The 16,701-nt window shown below is 38.3% G+C and overlaps 1 protein-coding gene across 1 annotated transcript in view; it reads left to right on the top strand.

Moving 5' to 3' along the window:
• GPC5 (glypican 5) overlaps positions 1–16,701 on the top strand; it is a gene marked incomplete at both ends in the record, with an annotated part of 657,041 nt that overhangs the window by 98,435 nt on the left and 541,905 nt on the right. Inside the window, one exon of the mRNA XM_080347059.1 lies at positions 2,655–3,349. Coding sequence (XP_080203185.1) covers positions 2,655–3,349 — 695 coding nt within the window. The remainder of the gene's footprint in view (positions 1–2,654; positions 3,350–16,701) is intronic.

Genomic DNA, 16,701 nt, shown 5'->3' with positions numbered 1-16,701 from the left:
ATTTTCCTAGAAGGCTTTAATATTCTTCAGACTTATTTTACACCATTTAAACCAAGAATCAATTTAACTTAAATTTTTCTCTTTGGTATTCTGGCTGCTTCAAGCTTTTATATTAAGGGATCTTGAATCAGTGATGACTGAATCTAGAATTTAGTTCAGTTGTCTAAGTGCAGCCATCTAGTACAATTTTGAATACAAAACTTCCACACAAAGCTTGCAGCTTTGACACAGAACCTGCACAATACCTCTGTGATTCTGGACAGGCAGATAAATGGCATCCACCATTGAAAATGGTATTAAACATTCTTAGGCAACTAAATAAAGCCTCTATAGTAGGACTGTACTTTCTTTGTGTACCTTGTTCCCTCCAATAAAAATGATACACAATGTGCAGTAATGGTATTTAAGTCTGCAATTCAGCTGTCTATGTGTATGTGCCTCTGTGTGAGCTAGGTGTATAGACTGCATTTATAGCTGGTGAAGATCTCATCTTTGGTTCAGTCACCTGGAAGTGAGCGTCTTAACCAATCTAATATGTCCTGTCTGGTATGTTGTGTCTTATCTGCTGCTCCAGAAGGACATAGGTCTCCCATACACATGTGCACACCTGCAAACAGGAGGTGTGGTGCAGGTGTCTCAAGTACGATCTGGCATGAAGTGCTAAGGTTGAGAGAAGTCAAAGAGCAAGTGGTGATGCAGACAGCTGTGGTCTACAGAGTTACTCAGCTGACATGTCTGCTTGTCAATGTATAGGTTAAGTTGAAGAGGCTTTGCTGTATTGAGTAAGTCTCCATCGGTAGCAGCCCAGATCCATGTAGGGTCCTGACTTCAGGAGTCTGACTTTTGAAAGAGATCAAACCCTTTACTCAATCACTGTTGATAGCTGACATGTATGAATTCTTGTAGTGAAAATAATTTTAGGAGAGGTGAACATATATATGTGCCATAGTAATGAAAAAAAAAGAATGACAAATAGGACGCACTGTCCTATTCTTTACTATGGACAGTCAATGCTTGCTTTCTTATGTAAATGTTAGAGGAACAAAAAAGAGAGACATAGCAAAGCCAGTCTTAAGGGTGGTGTGACAAATGAAACTATGAGTTAATAGATAATAGAACAGGAATAGAGGTAATTACTCTGATTTATAAGCATGTACCCGATTTTTATTGGAGAAAAAAAAGCATGCATAGGTAGTATAAGCAGGTTAGTGTGCTCCTGTTTTCTTTGTGGTCTTTTCACAAAACATACAATCTCAAACCCACTGAAGTCAGTGAGAATCATTTCACTGACCTGAACAAGCTTTTTATCAGAATTTAATACATTTATTCTTATGCATATATATATACTAATGATGCAAATAGCTAGTCTTGGTTATTATATTAAAATTATTCTGAGTCTTCTACCATTCCTTTCAGTCAGTGACTTAACATCAGACTTAAGATTTCTTCAGTAATTGCCTGACAGAGGTTGACATTATTTGATTCTGCCTATTTTTAACATCATAATTTTTTACTGTATTAACTGTACTTCATGCTTTTCCTTTATTTCTATAGAAGACCATTAAAAAAAAGTGTGAACAAATAAATACATGAGAACTTGTAAAACATGATTAATAAAAAAGAGTTACTGAGTCATAGCCATCCAGTGGATAAAATGGGTTTATACTTGTAATATGTGCTTCTGTGTATTTTTATTCTGAACTTTAAGCTAAGTTTCTTTTCAAGCTGTATATTGCTCTTTTTGCCTTCTGTGACATACAAACTGCTTAGCCAGATCTAGGAAATTCCTCAATCTGAACACTCTGTTTTTGTTTTGAAAACCAGCATAGATCAAGTCAGAAGAGAATGTTTTTCCAGTACACTCTAACTGTTTTCTTAAAAAAACTACTCAGTGTGCTCAAGGATTGGCACCTAACACGTAAAAGTCAAGTTTATTCATTCAGGCTTTACCGATAATGTGGATTTTGAGGCTTAGAGAGGGTGTATCTATCACAGTGCCCGAGGAGAGAAATTCTGTATATTTTATCACTTTGCTTGACCACGGTAATTGCCAGGCCAAATAACATGGTTTAAAAGCACGTTCTCATTTATGTTTGGTAGACCTTCTTCCTCTGTAAGACTGATCTTGTAAAGGTTATGTTTTAATGGAATGGAAGAGTTGTTTCAATTGCTTAATGTTACTTTTACCCATCCATTTAGGACGGTAAGAGGAATGACTTGGAGTGACTGAGAACATTTAACTTTCTGTTGTAAATTGCAGAATGAGTCATAAAATGAGCTAATGTACGTATATACATAGACAGATACAGTAGGGCTTTGTTGTATTTTGTAACATCATAACACAGCTTACAGTTGATTGCCTTTTATATTTTTTTAGACTGTGATTAATATATTCTTCCAAGAAAACATATACATTATTAATTGTGTTGTAACTTTACTTTTAAGGTATTTGCTTATAGAAAAAAGACAGTTGTCACAGTTTGTGAGAAGTTTGTCTCTTCATAAATTCTAATGCAAAAAATGCATTCAGGATAAATGTAAGATATCCTGATGTAATTGGTATAAGTTCTTACTCTAACTTATTTTTTAAATCTTAAATAAAATGAACTTTTAAATTATTATTATTATTATTATTATTATTATTATTATTACAGAAACCTTTGAAACACTTATCAGACTGGCTGAGAATTACACAAGCACACTTTTCTGCAATGCATATAGAAACATGGCTGCTGAGGCTACCATATGTGTTCAGGAGTTTTTCACAGATGTTGGGCTCTTCGTGTTTGGCATGGATGTTAGCACGGAGGAATTTGTCAACAGATTTTTTGACACCCTGTTTCCGGTAGTCTACAACCACGTGATTAACCCTGGTCTGTCTGACATTTCACTGGAATATGCAGAGTGCCTCCGAATGGTGAGAAGAGACATCAGGCCCTTTGGTAACGTTCCCAAAAAGGCCATAGGACAAATGGGAAGATCACTGTTACCCAGCCGGACTTTCTTGCAGGCTCTTAATTTGGGGATTGAAGTGATCAATACGACAGATCATCTGCATTTCTCTAAAGACTGTGGTAAAGCTTTGCTGAGAATGCAATACTGTCCCCACTGCCAAGGTCTGACTTTAAGTAAGCCCTGTATGGGCTACTGCCTCAACGTCATCCGAGGCTGCTTAGCCAGCGTGGCAGAAGTTGATCTGCATTGGCGGGGATATATTCAGGCCCTGGAGGAGCTCGCAGGTGCCATGAGTGGAACATACGACATTGAATACGTCCTTCTAAACTTTCATTCACTTGTTGATGATGCTCTCCTACAGGCTCGCGTCAATGGACCGGAAGTAAATGAGCAGGTAAGAAGCTGTTTTTATCCATGCTTGGTGCAAATATAACACTAAGAAAAATAAGACTGATAACTACTATTTGTCTGGCCATTTTTGTGGTGATGAACACATTTGTATCTGAGTTCAGCTTTATGTGACATTTTTCCAGCACTGCCAGTTTTTATTTGAACCATGCACATGACCTGCTAATTTCCCATATTCTATTTGCAAGTTTAACATCAAGTGGAGATTCAACATTTGCATTTGCAGTAAAAGCCTTTCAAAATGGAAAGAATTCTTATGTGGAATTTATTTTTTTTCCTATTTCTTGTGAAACCACAGCTTTTTTCAAAATTTTACTAAGTGAAAACTTTTGTTTCACAATCCAGTGGAAACTTTTATTCCTTCACTCTTTTTATTTTGAAGTTAACATTTTCAGTAGATCCACTGAATAGCTTTAGGTTTAACTTGACAACTGTGTCTGTTAACTTCTGTTGAATAAAGGTGAACAATGGAATGTGTCATTAGGTTTGGAAGCTTAAAATATTAACGAGAGGAAAATAAATTATCTGGTGTAAAACAGAATAAGACCCTGACATTTGTGTGAATGAGAGTGTTAAATCTCAGCAACAATATTTGTTTGCAGATCAGAAACTTGTGATAGGACATATTGAGAATGCTTTTTAGGAGTGTGAGAAAATGTTTTTCATGAACATAAGAAAATTGTTTAATCGCTTCATTGTTATCTTATATGCACATAATAATAAATTTAAACAATCTTTCTTTAAGTTACCAGTGGCCTGTCTTAAGGAACCTATGACTTTGCGTGTATTGTTTGAACAGTTATGTGGATTTCAGAGAAAGTAGCACAGTTAATAGCTAACATGAACTAAGTCCTTCCATACATATACTGAAGAGAAAATGCAAATTATATCAGAGCTATGTTAGCTGTTAATGCATGAAGTAAAGAATTTTAAGATACTATTAGGGAAAATGTATGTTATCTAGCTACACATTAGAAAGAAAGCTAGTATATCTGCAAATTTATGAAGATTATGTAAGTAGCACTGTGTTATACTTAATCCACAATAAGTTTTGCAATTGTATTTTTCTCTGTATTCTTACATGCAGACTTTACTGACAGTGGTACATTCTGCATTTAATGCTGGATTAGATATCTGGGTCTGAGGAGGTGCCTTTAGTTTTACAGTGCGCACAGGTGTAAAGACGATATCTCGGTGTCACTGTGGTGTGGCATCAGCTGAATTGCGGTAAGACTTCCAGGACTATCACAACCTGACTCTTTACATGACTAGCTGAAGCTGAAGCTGTGACTTCTGCAAGGCAGCTGATATGACCTCTGACAATAAACAACTTGACATTGATGAGGTTCTTAGGGACATGGTTTGATGCCAGAGTTAGGTTGATGGTTGGACTCAATGAATTTGAGGGTCTCTTCCAGCCAAAATGATTCTATGTTTCTATGATGAGAGGATTCTTCATTTCTTACTAAGACCCAAAGCCCATTAAAAAGGTTTCTTTGTCTTACTTTTAGTCAGTGAGTAACAGGCAAATCGCCCATTTTGATGAATTTCCCATTTTATCTGCTCTATACCAGCCAGCTACCTTAGTCAGAATCTCTTGCTGCTGAGCTTCCTTGAGAAAAACTGTGGGTTTTTTTTTTAAAAGATTTTTCACTGTCAGTTTGGCTCAAAGGTGGCTCAGTGATGTCTGTCTAAATCCTAAGGTTTCAGAGGTACAATTGCTTTGAGGGATATTCCCTGTTCTTCCTCAGATTTTGAGGGGATCTTTTTTGCCGACAATTTTCAGGAACAAGCTAGAATAAGAAAATAAAGGCTCGAGGGAAGGACTTCTGTTTCCTGTTTCATCCCAGGTCATTTATCTTGAAAATTCTTAGACTTGGATTTTCAAGAGTGAACCAGCATTGGCCCAGATTTAAAAGTCTCTCAGCACACTCATGATTTCAAAATGAAAGCATTTACTCTCCAAAATAGTATATTTCACTCAATTTTATTGAAAAAATAAATGGTTGAAGAGTCCTTCACCCAGTGTTTTGGCTTAATGAAAATTTCAGGTTGATTCAAACCCAAAAGCTTTATTTTTATATTCCCCAAAACTCTATGCCTTCATTTTCTTCCCTCATATGATGTGAAGAATACTAAAATTTCTTCTGTAGTGATATTTGGTGCAAATGCCTTTTTGCAGATCAAGGGTTTGCTTCTGTTGTGTTAAGATCTTCTCATATAGAATCACTTTCAAACTTCAAACATTCAGTTTTTCACTCCATTTGTGTCAGACCTATGCATTTAGATGTAACTTTAACTTAACCTCTGTGTTAATCAGTCCTTTCTGTCTTTGTTCTGTAATTGGGTCAAATAAGACTAAGATGCACTGATCCCTTGAAACATGGTGATCTAGTCAGTCAGTTCTGATTTGCTGAGTATGGCCCGAATATGTTTTGTATTTGCTCATACATTAGGTATCAAGACCTAATTCTAACATGTAGTAAATACAGTCTTTCAGCTTTTAGAGGCAGAGGACATGAATTCTGTTGAAATTGGCTCATTAATATTTATTTATTTTATCTTCAGAGTGACTCATGAACTGTTTTAAATTTTGATAAGCAATTAATGAATCAGTGAATCTAACAGACACAGAAAAGATTATTATGAGCCAACAAATAGTGGCTTGCTTAGGCATGCAGCATTCTCTGCAGTTTTAGAAGTGAATTTCATCACAGTAAGTACTTTTATGAGTTTTAAAGAAGCAGATAGAGGAGAAAACTTTAAATGTATGGGAATATGATATATACATATGAAAATGTTAATGCAAGAATAAACAGAGTATCCTGCTTAGTGATACATATATTTGTGCAGCTCTTTATCTAATGTCTATGCTTGTGTCAATAACCATATGGAAAAGACTTTTTTCTGACATATTGCATGGACATCCATATTTAAATCTAAAATGTATTCATACTTTAAGCTCTGTGTGGTGTGGAAAGACCACTAATGCCTATATAACATGGTTTCCTTTTACAAAACTATTGTTTTTCAGTAATTTACAACTTCGTCCCTTTTCTGATTGAGTCAGCAGAGCAGTGCCATGGTGTTTCCAGCTGGCATTTCTATTTCCCTTTGTTCTTCCTGTTTTGAATTCACATCTTTAATTCCTGCCTCTCAAAGCTTCACTGTCTGACAAATAAGTGAAGCACCCTTTCATTGTCCCTATACCTTGGCATTATTCTACGCTATTCTGCAAAATCTAGGGGAAATGTGTGGGTTGTGCAAATGTTCACGAATTTATACGTGTTCACATGTATACAGACATATATTTGATGACAGTTCTTTGTTCTTTAAGTCTATATATGTTCATGTAAGTACCATTTATGCTCAGTTCATAGTGAACCCTATGCTTTTTAGCTAGTAGAAGTTAGAACAGAAAATTTTTGGCCAACTTCTGTATGTATGTTCATGCAGATATAATGTAACAGAGGTTTGAAAGACCTGCATCATACAAAACAAGAACAGTATTCACTATGAAGGTAATCTGAAAAAGATTATATGTAGTTCTTAAGCACTGGATAAGAGGTAAAAATGCTTATTGCTACGAAGGACTGTGTAGGTTTATCCTATGCTTCCCTTTGTGCTCAGCCTGAGTTGCCATGTACTGGTCTCTGAGCTTGCGTATAGCCAGGGAAATAGCCACTGAGGGCATCTGTGTAGGCTAATGAATGCACAAGAATTTTGTAACACACCTAAGCCTTATTTAAGGAAACAAAACCAAAAAAAGTATGGAAACTTGTTTACAAGTAGTACTAATATGTGTCGTGTTACCTCCATTTTGTTAGTCTAGCCACTGTCTGTGTTAAGACAGAAGGACAAAGAGATTTTAGCAAGATTTACAAAGTTTTGGGTTGGATGGAGCCTACTCTCCCCAGTATACGAGTGTGTTTCTGTTCCCTTTATGCATGGCTCAATGACACAGCCCTATGCCACGGACAGGCAAGTTCCTGTATCACTCGCAGTGTGGTTCTATGTCAGTTTAAGCCAGTCTCAGCCCAGGTTGCCCAAGTCCTGCTCTTTCACCATCCTTGGCTGCCTGTTTCCACCCCTTTCCCTGTGTGCACTCTGCTTCAGCAGCAGAAAGTCAAACTGGTTGAGGGAGCTGCCTGTGAGAGAGAATCTCTCTTACCCATGGTTTTGTTTCGGTGTACAAAGACTTGTGCTGCCACATGTTGGGTAGCACAGCAGCTGAGGGGTCCATTGGAGTGGAACCTGAGAGGAGGTGAAATGGGTCTGGGGCAAGAGCTGAAGGAAAAGGGGAAAGAAATAGGAGAGAAGAGAAAGAGAGAGTCATGAGGCTTTATAATTAAGTCTTTCCTCCAAAATTTACATGAAAGTACTGTTGCCGATTCCCAAAAGATCAATGGTGCTTGGGAATAATATTGAATAAAAAGCATGAAAAGGAATATTGATTAGTTGTTCATTGTGTATTCTTGACACTGATGATTTGGGGATCTGGAGGAAAACGAAGTATCTGGCCATGATATTAAAAGCTAAATATGCATATAAAAATGTGGGAATCAGAAAAAAAAAAAAAAAAACAAACTCAAAAAACCCCCAAAAAACCAGAAAGACAATTAGATGACACGGGCAAATTCTGGCATTTTCTCATTTTGGAAGTGAGAAATTTGCGCTATAGGGTTGGTAAAATTCTTGTACATATTTTTGTACGTAATATAAGCCTACAAAAATTTGGAATGGGATTGTTAAAAGCACTTTGTAATCACTGTTTTGTAACTGATATGGACTTTCCACACATCCATTTTCCAAACAGTTGGAGATAATGAAGATGTCAAACTTGTAGAAGTTCTCAAGTTCTTTCACTGATTTTCATGTAATCCTGAAAGAAGATCTCAGTTATGTGTTTTCTAAAAAAAATGCATAATTATATAGTATTAAGAGACTTTTATCCTGCTATTTTTTCAGTCTGTCATCAATACTAGGAAAAAAAGCAAGATCTTTCTTGTGTCATAGATTGCTAGCGGGAAGAAGAATTTAATAGACTCTACTTAGAGCTTTTTTTCCTTGATCATTTTTGCTTGAAATGACTAGTTATAAACACTTAAATAGTCAGAGCTGCAATAATACAGTGATGTTCTAAGATTTATACTCCTATGAAGAGACATATTCATAAACATTATAAGTAGAATATTTGTGGGATTTTGTCTATTTTTTTAGGATCTCTTTTATGTAGCTACATTTATTACAGTCTTTCTAGTGAAAAAATTGCACAGCCTTATTCTATGCTACTCCAGAAAACTAAGTGCTGTAGAAGTGCACTAAATCAATTAATTTTATATTTATAAAAGGATTGGAAACAAGTTGATGAAAAACCTCATTTGATAACCCCAAATACATAGAAAATATACACCTGCAGCCTATAGTATAACTGCGGGTTTAATTTTTGTAAAGGAGAAAGCTTGATTGTTGACAAAAGACCAGATTAACATTTGTAATTGTGGAAAGTGCTGTGCCTGGATATTTGGTAACTTTCATACCATTACAGATTAAGGCATTTAAAGAGGTGCAAGAATCACAGAATCATTTTGGTTGGAAATGACCCTAAAGATCATGGTGTCCAACCATTAACGCAACACTGGCACTAAACCATATTCCTAAGAACCTCATCTACACGTTTTTTAAACACTTCTAAGGGTAGTGACTCAACCACTTCCCTGGGCAGCCTGTTCCAATGGCTGACAAACCTTTCCCTGAAAAAATGTTTCCCAATATCCAATCTGAACCTTCCCTGGTGCAACTTGAGGCCATTTCCTCTTGTCCTGTCCCTTGCTACTTGGGAGAAGACATCTCTGACATAAGATGCAGAGGGATGGGGAGAAAAGTAGTTTGAGGGTGAGGGAAGAGGATTAGGGTCCTGGATAAGACGTGCAGGTCCCCCACGTTCTATCAACTCTCTGCTCTTTAAAGGCTTAGGTTACAACAGCAGCACAGGAGTCAGGACACTGCCAGGTTTCACTGTCAACAACATCCCATAGCTTACCAAGAATGCAGCGCACGTTGCAAGTGGGGTCAGTTGTAGCTTTTTTTAAGCACCTCATTGACATCAACCAGGGAGAGTCTGTCACTGGCAAGAAGCGTCTGTCACCATGCGGGAGAGCAGGAAGGCTGGGCAGCTGGCAGCAAGAGGTCAGCAGAGTACCCAGCATCAGCATCCCACTGTCAGGACAGATCATGCTGCTTCTGTGGGGAGATGACGTAGACACTGCTGATTTTCAGGTAAGAGTCTCCACCAAGGACAGACCACAGTGTCCATGGACAGAGACAGTATGTGATCTGAAAGATACAGTAGCTCAGATGTGTTGCATCTTTAGCCGTTCCTCTCATTTTTGAGATTATATATCATACAAACTACTTCACTTGGCTTTGATCTGCCTCTCTACCTGTGCTCTTTTCTTTAAAAGCAGACATCTTTTGTTTGTTTTCATGCCTTGTTTCCATGGCAAAGTGCGTGACACTGTTCTCTTGCCATCCAGCATACCAACTCTTGAGCAGCATTGTGCTACTGCTGCCAGGGCTCTGCTACAGGATCTGTTAGGTCTGCAAGGGACAAATGTCCTTGTGGGCCTGTCCTTGTTCACCCTTTCTTACTCGTGTAGATGAGGTTCTCAGGGACATGGTTTAGTGCCAGAGTTAGGTTAATGGTTGGACTTGATGATCTTGAGGGTCTCTTCCAACCAAAATGATTCTGTGATTCTATGAATATTCCCCTGATGTACCCGTCTTCTAACGCATTTCACAGAATCAGAGAATATTCTTGCTGAGGAGCCAGTCATCTTTGAATCAGTAGTTGTGGTGGGATAGGTCCCACATGTGGGCATCATGGATAAGGCAGAAACCTGCCATGTTCATGGAGTTTTTCTAGCACAGGATGTGGGCACTGACTTCATTTCATGGCTGATGAACACTGCCAGGCAAGATATTCACAACCACAGTATGTTGTTAAAACTGAGCCTGCACAAGACAATATACATTGCCTGTTTCACAGATCTTGGGTCAAAGCAAAAGTGAACGATTTGCTCCTTATACAATCTCAAAGCCTGGATGAAATTCCTCAGGACAGGATGATAAAAATGGACACCAACAGAGTGACAGCCAAGAGGTTCTCAAAGGAGCTTTTCACCAAACTGTATATCAACAGTAGGTACTTTTGTTCTCAAGAGAAGGGGAGGTAATGATAATAAACTGTGGAAGGAAAATGAGCCTTGGTTTAGAGACTTCACAGATACAACCTAGAGTTGAATGTGGGGAAATTATATTATCCCCATCACCAAACTGGACTCAGCCTTGTACTCCTTTAACTTTCAGCAAGTCTGTATTGCCGTTACTAATTTGTAAAAGACAAACCCCAAGTGAGCAACATGTCACATAGTTCTTTCATACTTAAAAAAAAAAAAAAAAAGGTGTAAAAAATTGAATATGTAATTTTCAGCAAAGCAGGCTTTGGAATAAAATTGTGGAATTCTGCTTGAGCTTTTGGAGTATCACAGAATCATAGAATCACAGAATGTTAGGTATTGGAAGGGACCTTGAAAGATCATCTAGTCCAATCCCCCCACTGGAGCAGGAACACCTAGAGGAGGTTACACAGGAATGTGTTCAGGTGGTTTTTGAATGTCTCCAGAGAAGGAGACTCCACAACCTCCCTGGGCAGCCTGTTCCAGTGCTCTGGCACCCTCACTGTAAAGAATTTTTCTCGTATTTAAGTGGAACCTCCTGTGTTCCAGTTTGAACTCATTACCCCTAGTCCTACCATTGGTTGTCACTGAGAAGAGCCTGGCTCCATCCTCGTGACACTCACCCTTTACATATTTATAAACATTAATGAGGTCATCCCCCAGTCTTCTCTTCTCCAAGCTAAAGAGACCCAGCTCCCTCAGCCTTTCCTCATAAGGGAGATGCTCCACTGCCTTCATCATCTTTGTTGCCCTGCACTGGACTCTCTCCAGCAGTTCCCTGTCCTTCTTGAACTGAGGGGCCCAGAACTGGACACAAAGTATGTCTCTACCATCATTACTTTGCTGAATTTAAATTACTTGATAAATTGATGAATTTAAATTACTTCACCAGATCAATATTAAACTGATTTGTGGAAACTACTGAACAGTAATTGGATTTAAAATCTTCATCTTATACATCTGTATTCTGATACCATTGTGTTGTAAAGGAGGTTTTGATACTTTACCATCACTTTCCATTTATCTCAATTCACAGATATGTATCCAGCTGTAGCTCTGAAAATCTGTGGTGCTTTTATAATAAAGCATGGCATATTTTTATAGATCAGTCATTTTTTTAAAATGTATCATGGATTAAATGTACTGCAGTCATGACCTCCATCTAAATCAGATTCCTCTAGTGTTATATTTCACCTACACTTTGTTTCAAAGTGGAAAAATTTCTTGCTGCTGTCAAAACATTTTCTTCCGAGGTGAAACTGGTCTTCATTCATCAGAAAAGTGAATGGAGAACTTTGAAAACAGCAAAAATCAATAAAGCAAGTGTTCATGGCTTATTTGTAACTAGTAAAAAGTTGGCTTAATCGAATAGTAGGCTTTCTTCCTACCTAAGCATACCTTGTGATTTGACAGCTCTTCTCATCTTTTCTGCTTTGATCTATCATTGCTATATACTTCAGCAGCTTGCACCTACTGAGATCTGAAGTATTACCCTTATTTCTGTAATCTTGTCCTCTATACCACACATTCTGTACTGCCACTATAAATACCCATGCTGTTTTACAATTTTTGTAACTAAATCGGTGTTTTCCAAATAACAACAAAATCTCTGCTACAATATTTAACATAAAATAGTGGTAATCACATCCCGGAGCATCTCTTGACCCATTTCTCTCAAGAACTTCTTAAATGTAATAGCAGAGCATGAAGCCATGAAACCATGTCTGTCTAAACAAAGTCAATTGCTGTGTTCCTCAGCTTCTTAGAGTTTGAGTATATGGTGATCCAGCTTATGGTGCCATTTCAGGATACATCATTTCCAATTCCGCATCTTCCAGCCAATTTTCCTTTCATTTATGGAAATGAGAGAGGACCTGTTTCTCAACCTTAGTGAGAACAGGTTCAAATCCAATCTCAAGTTCATGTCTCACATTTTTCTGAAAACTATTTTATTCAATTCATTTGCCAAATTGCCCAGGTCCCTTCTCTGCAGCTCCTACAGTGAAGTTATTTGTATGGGGTTCAGGTGCCCACGTGCTTGTGGGCAGGCTACAGAGACCTCTGTGAGGAGAAGCTGAGGCTGCCCTATGCCAGACTGCAACCAACCCACTGCATAGAAATACTGATCCCCTCAACTAAAGTGGTGGCACTTCAGTGCCAGTATATTTAAGAAAGTGCAAAACTGATGTATAGCAGGGAGGAATGGGGGAAAAAGTGAGAGAAACAGTCCCACAGACACAAAGGCAAGAGAAGAAGGAGGGGGAGGAGGTGCTCCAGGTGCTAGAGTAGATATCCCTTCTGCAGGCTGTGGAGAAGACCACGGTGAAGCAAGTTGCGCCCCTGCAGCCCATGCAGTAGACCATGGTGAAGGCAGGTTGGCACACTGCAGCCTGTGCTGGAGCAGGGAAAAGGTGTGAGGAGGAAGGAGTGGCAGAGATGAGGTGTTATAGAATGACCACAATCCCTATTCCCCATTATCCCTTCAGCACTTGGGGGGCTGAGGGGAGGCAGAGGAGTTGGGAACAAAGGAGTGAAGTTGAGCCTAGAATGAAGTGGGGGGCAGAGGCGAGAGGGGCAGGGGAAAAGTGCTTTTAGTTTTTTCTTTGTTTTTCACCACCCTACTCTGTTTTTGGTTAGCAATACATTTAATTCATCTTCACCAAGCTGAGACTGTTTTGCCCATGATGGCAGCTGGTGAGTGATTCCCTTGTCTTTATTTCGACTCACAAGCTTTATTATCTTATTTTCTCTCCCATCCTGTTGAGGAGGGGGAGTGAGAGAGTGGCTGGGTAGGGGTCTGGCAGCCAGCCATGGTCAACCCACTGCTCTTATCAACACACACACGTGGCTTTGGCAAGCATTGCTGAGTAGTGCAGGTTTGCATAAGGTATGAGGTATGTTCAATATAGACTGCCAAGTAAATTATGTAGGAACGTATCATGGTATGCATTATGCATTCCTATTTAATGTGTTTAGAGCAAATCCAGATTTTGAAATGTCTTGAATCGTTTGTTAAATGTTCTTAAGATTGAGGTCTGTTTTGTCAGGAAAGCATAGGATCTTTAATGCACCTATTATTTTTTTTCTTTTTTAACAGAAGGCTGGGCAAAATCGGGGCAAAATACACAGATCCAAAATGGCCTTCCTCTTTCCATTGACTATAGAGCAACTCAGAGGTCTGAAAAATGTGGAGTAAGCTGTCTGGGCTGCCATCATGTTCTGGTTTTAGGTGACATGCTAGATGTCTAACTCTGCTTTGGCATCGTGGCAAGCTTGTCTGAATGTGTCCACTGTGGAGTTGCACTGAAGATAAGGAAGATGCTCCAAAAACATTTAAAAATGCTGTGGTCTGGTTCTTCGTATTTGCAGAAAGAGAAGAAAGGAGGCTTTTCACTCCTTCCTAAAAGCCAAGTAAGAGGCACAAACAAGTATAAAGGAAGAAGTCAACTGAGAATCCTTTCTGTAGGCTGTGGATGTGTATTCTTTTTTTCTCTGCTCTTCCTTTTTCATTGTGAAACAGAATAACTGTCCACAAAGAGAGCTACTGAGCTGAGCAGACTTCTGGTGTCTCAGTTGGCCCTTAAATCACTACCAACCCTTTGTACTGGAAGAGAACTTTCTGAGGGCAAATCCAGAGATTTTGAAACAAATGAAGTTTTCAGACTATAATACTTTGATTTCTGAAATGGTATGAGCACATATGAATAAGTGACTGTCTTGTACATCACAAAATATCTTTAAAGAAATCTGATTTGTCCAGGTTCAAACAAGAGGGTGAGGAGACACTGAAATGCTTAATAATACAGACAAGGGAAGCAAAACCACTAATCTCATAAGATATAGTTTGGAGTGGAGGGAGTGGAGGAGAAACACCTACATTCTCTGAAATGCTGACTAACTAGGTAGAGGGTTTTTTCCCTCATCTGTTTTGTGGGGGTTTTTGTTTGTTTGTTTGTGGGGTTTTTTTGTTGTATTGTTGTTGTTGATTATTTTTGGTTGATTTGGTTTGATTTGGTTTGGTTTTGGTTTTGTTTTCTTTTGGATGGTTTTTGATTCTTCATTATCATGAAAAGTTGAACCTCCCATTATCTAAAAAGTTGTTAGCAGTGTCTTATGCAAAATGAAACAATGCATTATGACTCTTACTGTAAGCATGCATGATTTTGTTGAGTTACACTTACAAAACTGCTCTCCTCTTCACAATTTTGGAACATAAATTGCAGCCTGCCACAAAGTGTAAACACATTGTGCCAGATTTACTGGCCCAGCCAGCTTGTTTTGCTTCCACAAATCCTTTATATATTGTAAGTTGTAATATATTTTTTGTTTTAAGTGAGTAATATGCCTGATAAAGGTTACAGAGCCACATTTCTGCTTTCATTGACAGTCACATTCCTCTTGAATTTCTTTTCATTTACACAGATGACCCTGGATAGACTTATACTCAGATTTAAAGAACAAATTTGCCTGTATTAGACAAGAAGACATAATGTTAGCCCTCTATCTCAGAGCTGTACTTGCAGGGCACACGGAAGTAAGGAGCAATAAAGTATATTTTAACCACTAGAGAGCATAGATAAATCAGTCTAACTACACGCAGGCAGCTGATCTTGGAAAACGGCTACTGCCAGTTTCACATAATTGCTTTTCAGAGGAGAACCACAGAGTGCTTCCACTGAACATAAATGAAACACCTTGGCATCCACTGAAGCAGACTTGGATCGGGAGAGCTGGCAGCCTCTCACAAGAAGCAGTTTTGTTGAACTGCCTTTGAAGAGTTTGAACTGGCAGTGCTGTATTCTGGCTGCAGGGTAACTTGGCTGAGAACATTAGAATTTCCCCTGACATTAAGCCGTTAAAAAAAGAAAAAAAAAAAAAATCATTTCCTTCCGTCCCACCCCCATTCACAAGGAGAAACTATTTTTATTGCCAGACTTGCTGAGTGTTAGTCCCTCATGAAAGGAGCAGCAGAATTAAAACCATTTAAGGTTTTAGTAATTAAGAGCAGAAGACACAAATTAAAATTACATTAAATAACTCATATTTAATAGGCTATTAGATTTAATTTCGTAATAAGAAAATGCAAAATAATGAAGGAAAGCAGAGATAACTAAAAATTGTCAAGATATGAGAACAGTCTCAAGAGCTTGTGCTGCAGCACTGTTTTTCGTAGATGGGGTGGCAGGACCAGCACATGCATCTCAGTCACATGAAGGTTGACTATGTCTCCCAGAATCCAACAACTTGGACAGTGGCCTTTTGCAAAACCATAATAAAAAATACTGATTAAAAAAAAATTGGTTTGCAACCTTTTGGCATTTTTGTCTCTAACTTGATCCCCCATCTTGACTGTGGATTTCCCCCACAAGATGTGCAGCAATGACACTGATTCCATATTAATGGCAGAGTAGTAAAATTATTTCAGTATCTTCAAGTTGTACTTTTATTTATATATTGCACTTTTTTTTTTTCCCCCCCCCCCCTGCCCAACACGTAATTCTCTCATTTTTTTCTACCACTGTCTTTCTGGTGGGTCTGCATTTTGTATATCTGCAGTTTGCATTTATCTTTGCTCAACAACATCTGGTTGAGTGTGGAGCAAACTATTACATTTAACAAGACTGCTTTGAATTGGGTTGGTTATTTCTTCAGCTTGAAACCATGTCCAACTCTGTTTCACTTGAAAAACTACAGATGCACTTTTCAATGTATCACCTGAGCTTTTAATTACAATTTTGAATAAAATGGCTTTGAAATTACCATTATTTGGCAAGTCTATTTAAGATTTGTCTTGCAGATGATTGTATCTTGAGTGTTTAATAATTTGTGCAAGCACTATTTTAGGTATCAGCTTTACTCTGTAATTGTCGAAGCTATTGTTCACAAGGTTTGCCCCTTTCAGCTTGTCTCCGACTTCTCTTTCAAGTTCTGTAAAATGATTAAACCTATGTATGAGACTTATAAAATTAGAAGTTGCTGCTGTAATTCCAGATGTTGCTTAGAGTTCTACATGCCTGAGATGTATTGTCAAGGGTCCTGAGGGTACAGGGGGCAAAAAGAGAGAACCAGTCACAGATAAGAGCGCAAAATTTATAATGAA

Source organism: Nesoenas mayeri (assembly GCF_963082525.1).
Source record: "Nesoenas mayeri genome assembly, chromosome: 1".
NCBI classification, from domain to species: Eukaryota; Metazoa; Chordata; class Aves; order Columbiformes; family Columbidae; genus Nesoenas; species Nesoenas mayeri.
This window is presented reverse-complemented; position numbering and strand designations above follow the sequence as displayed.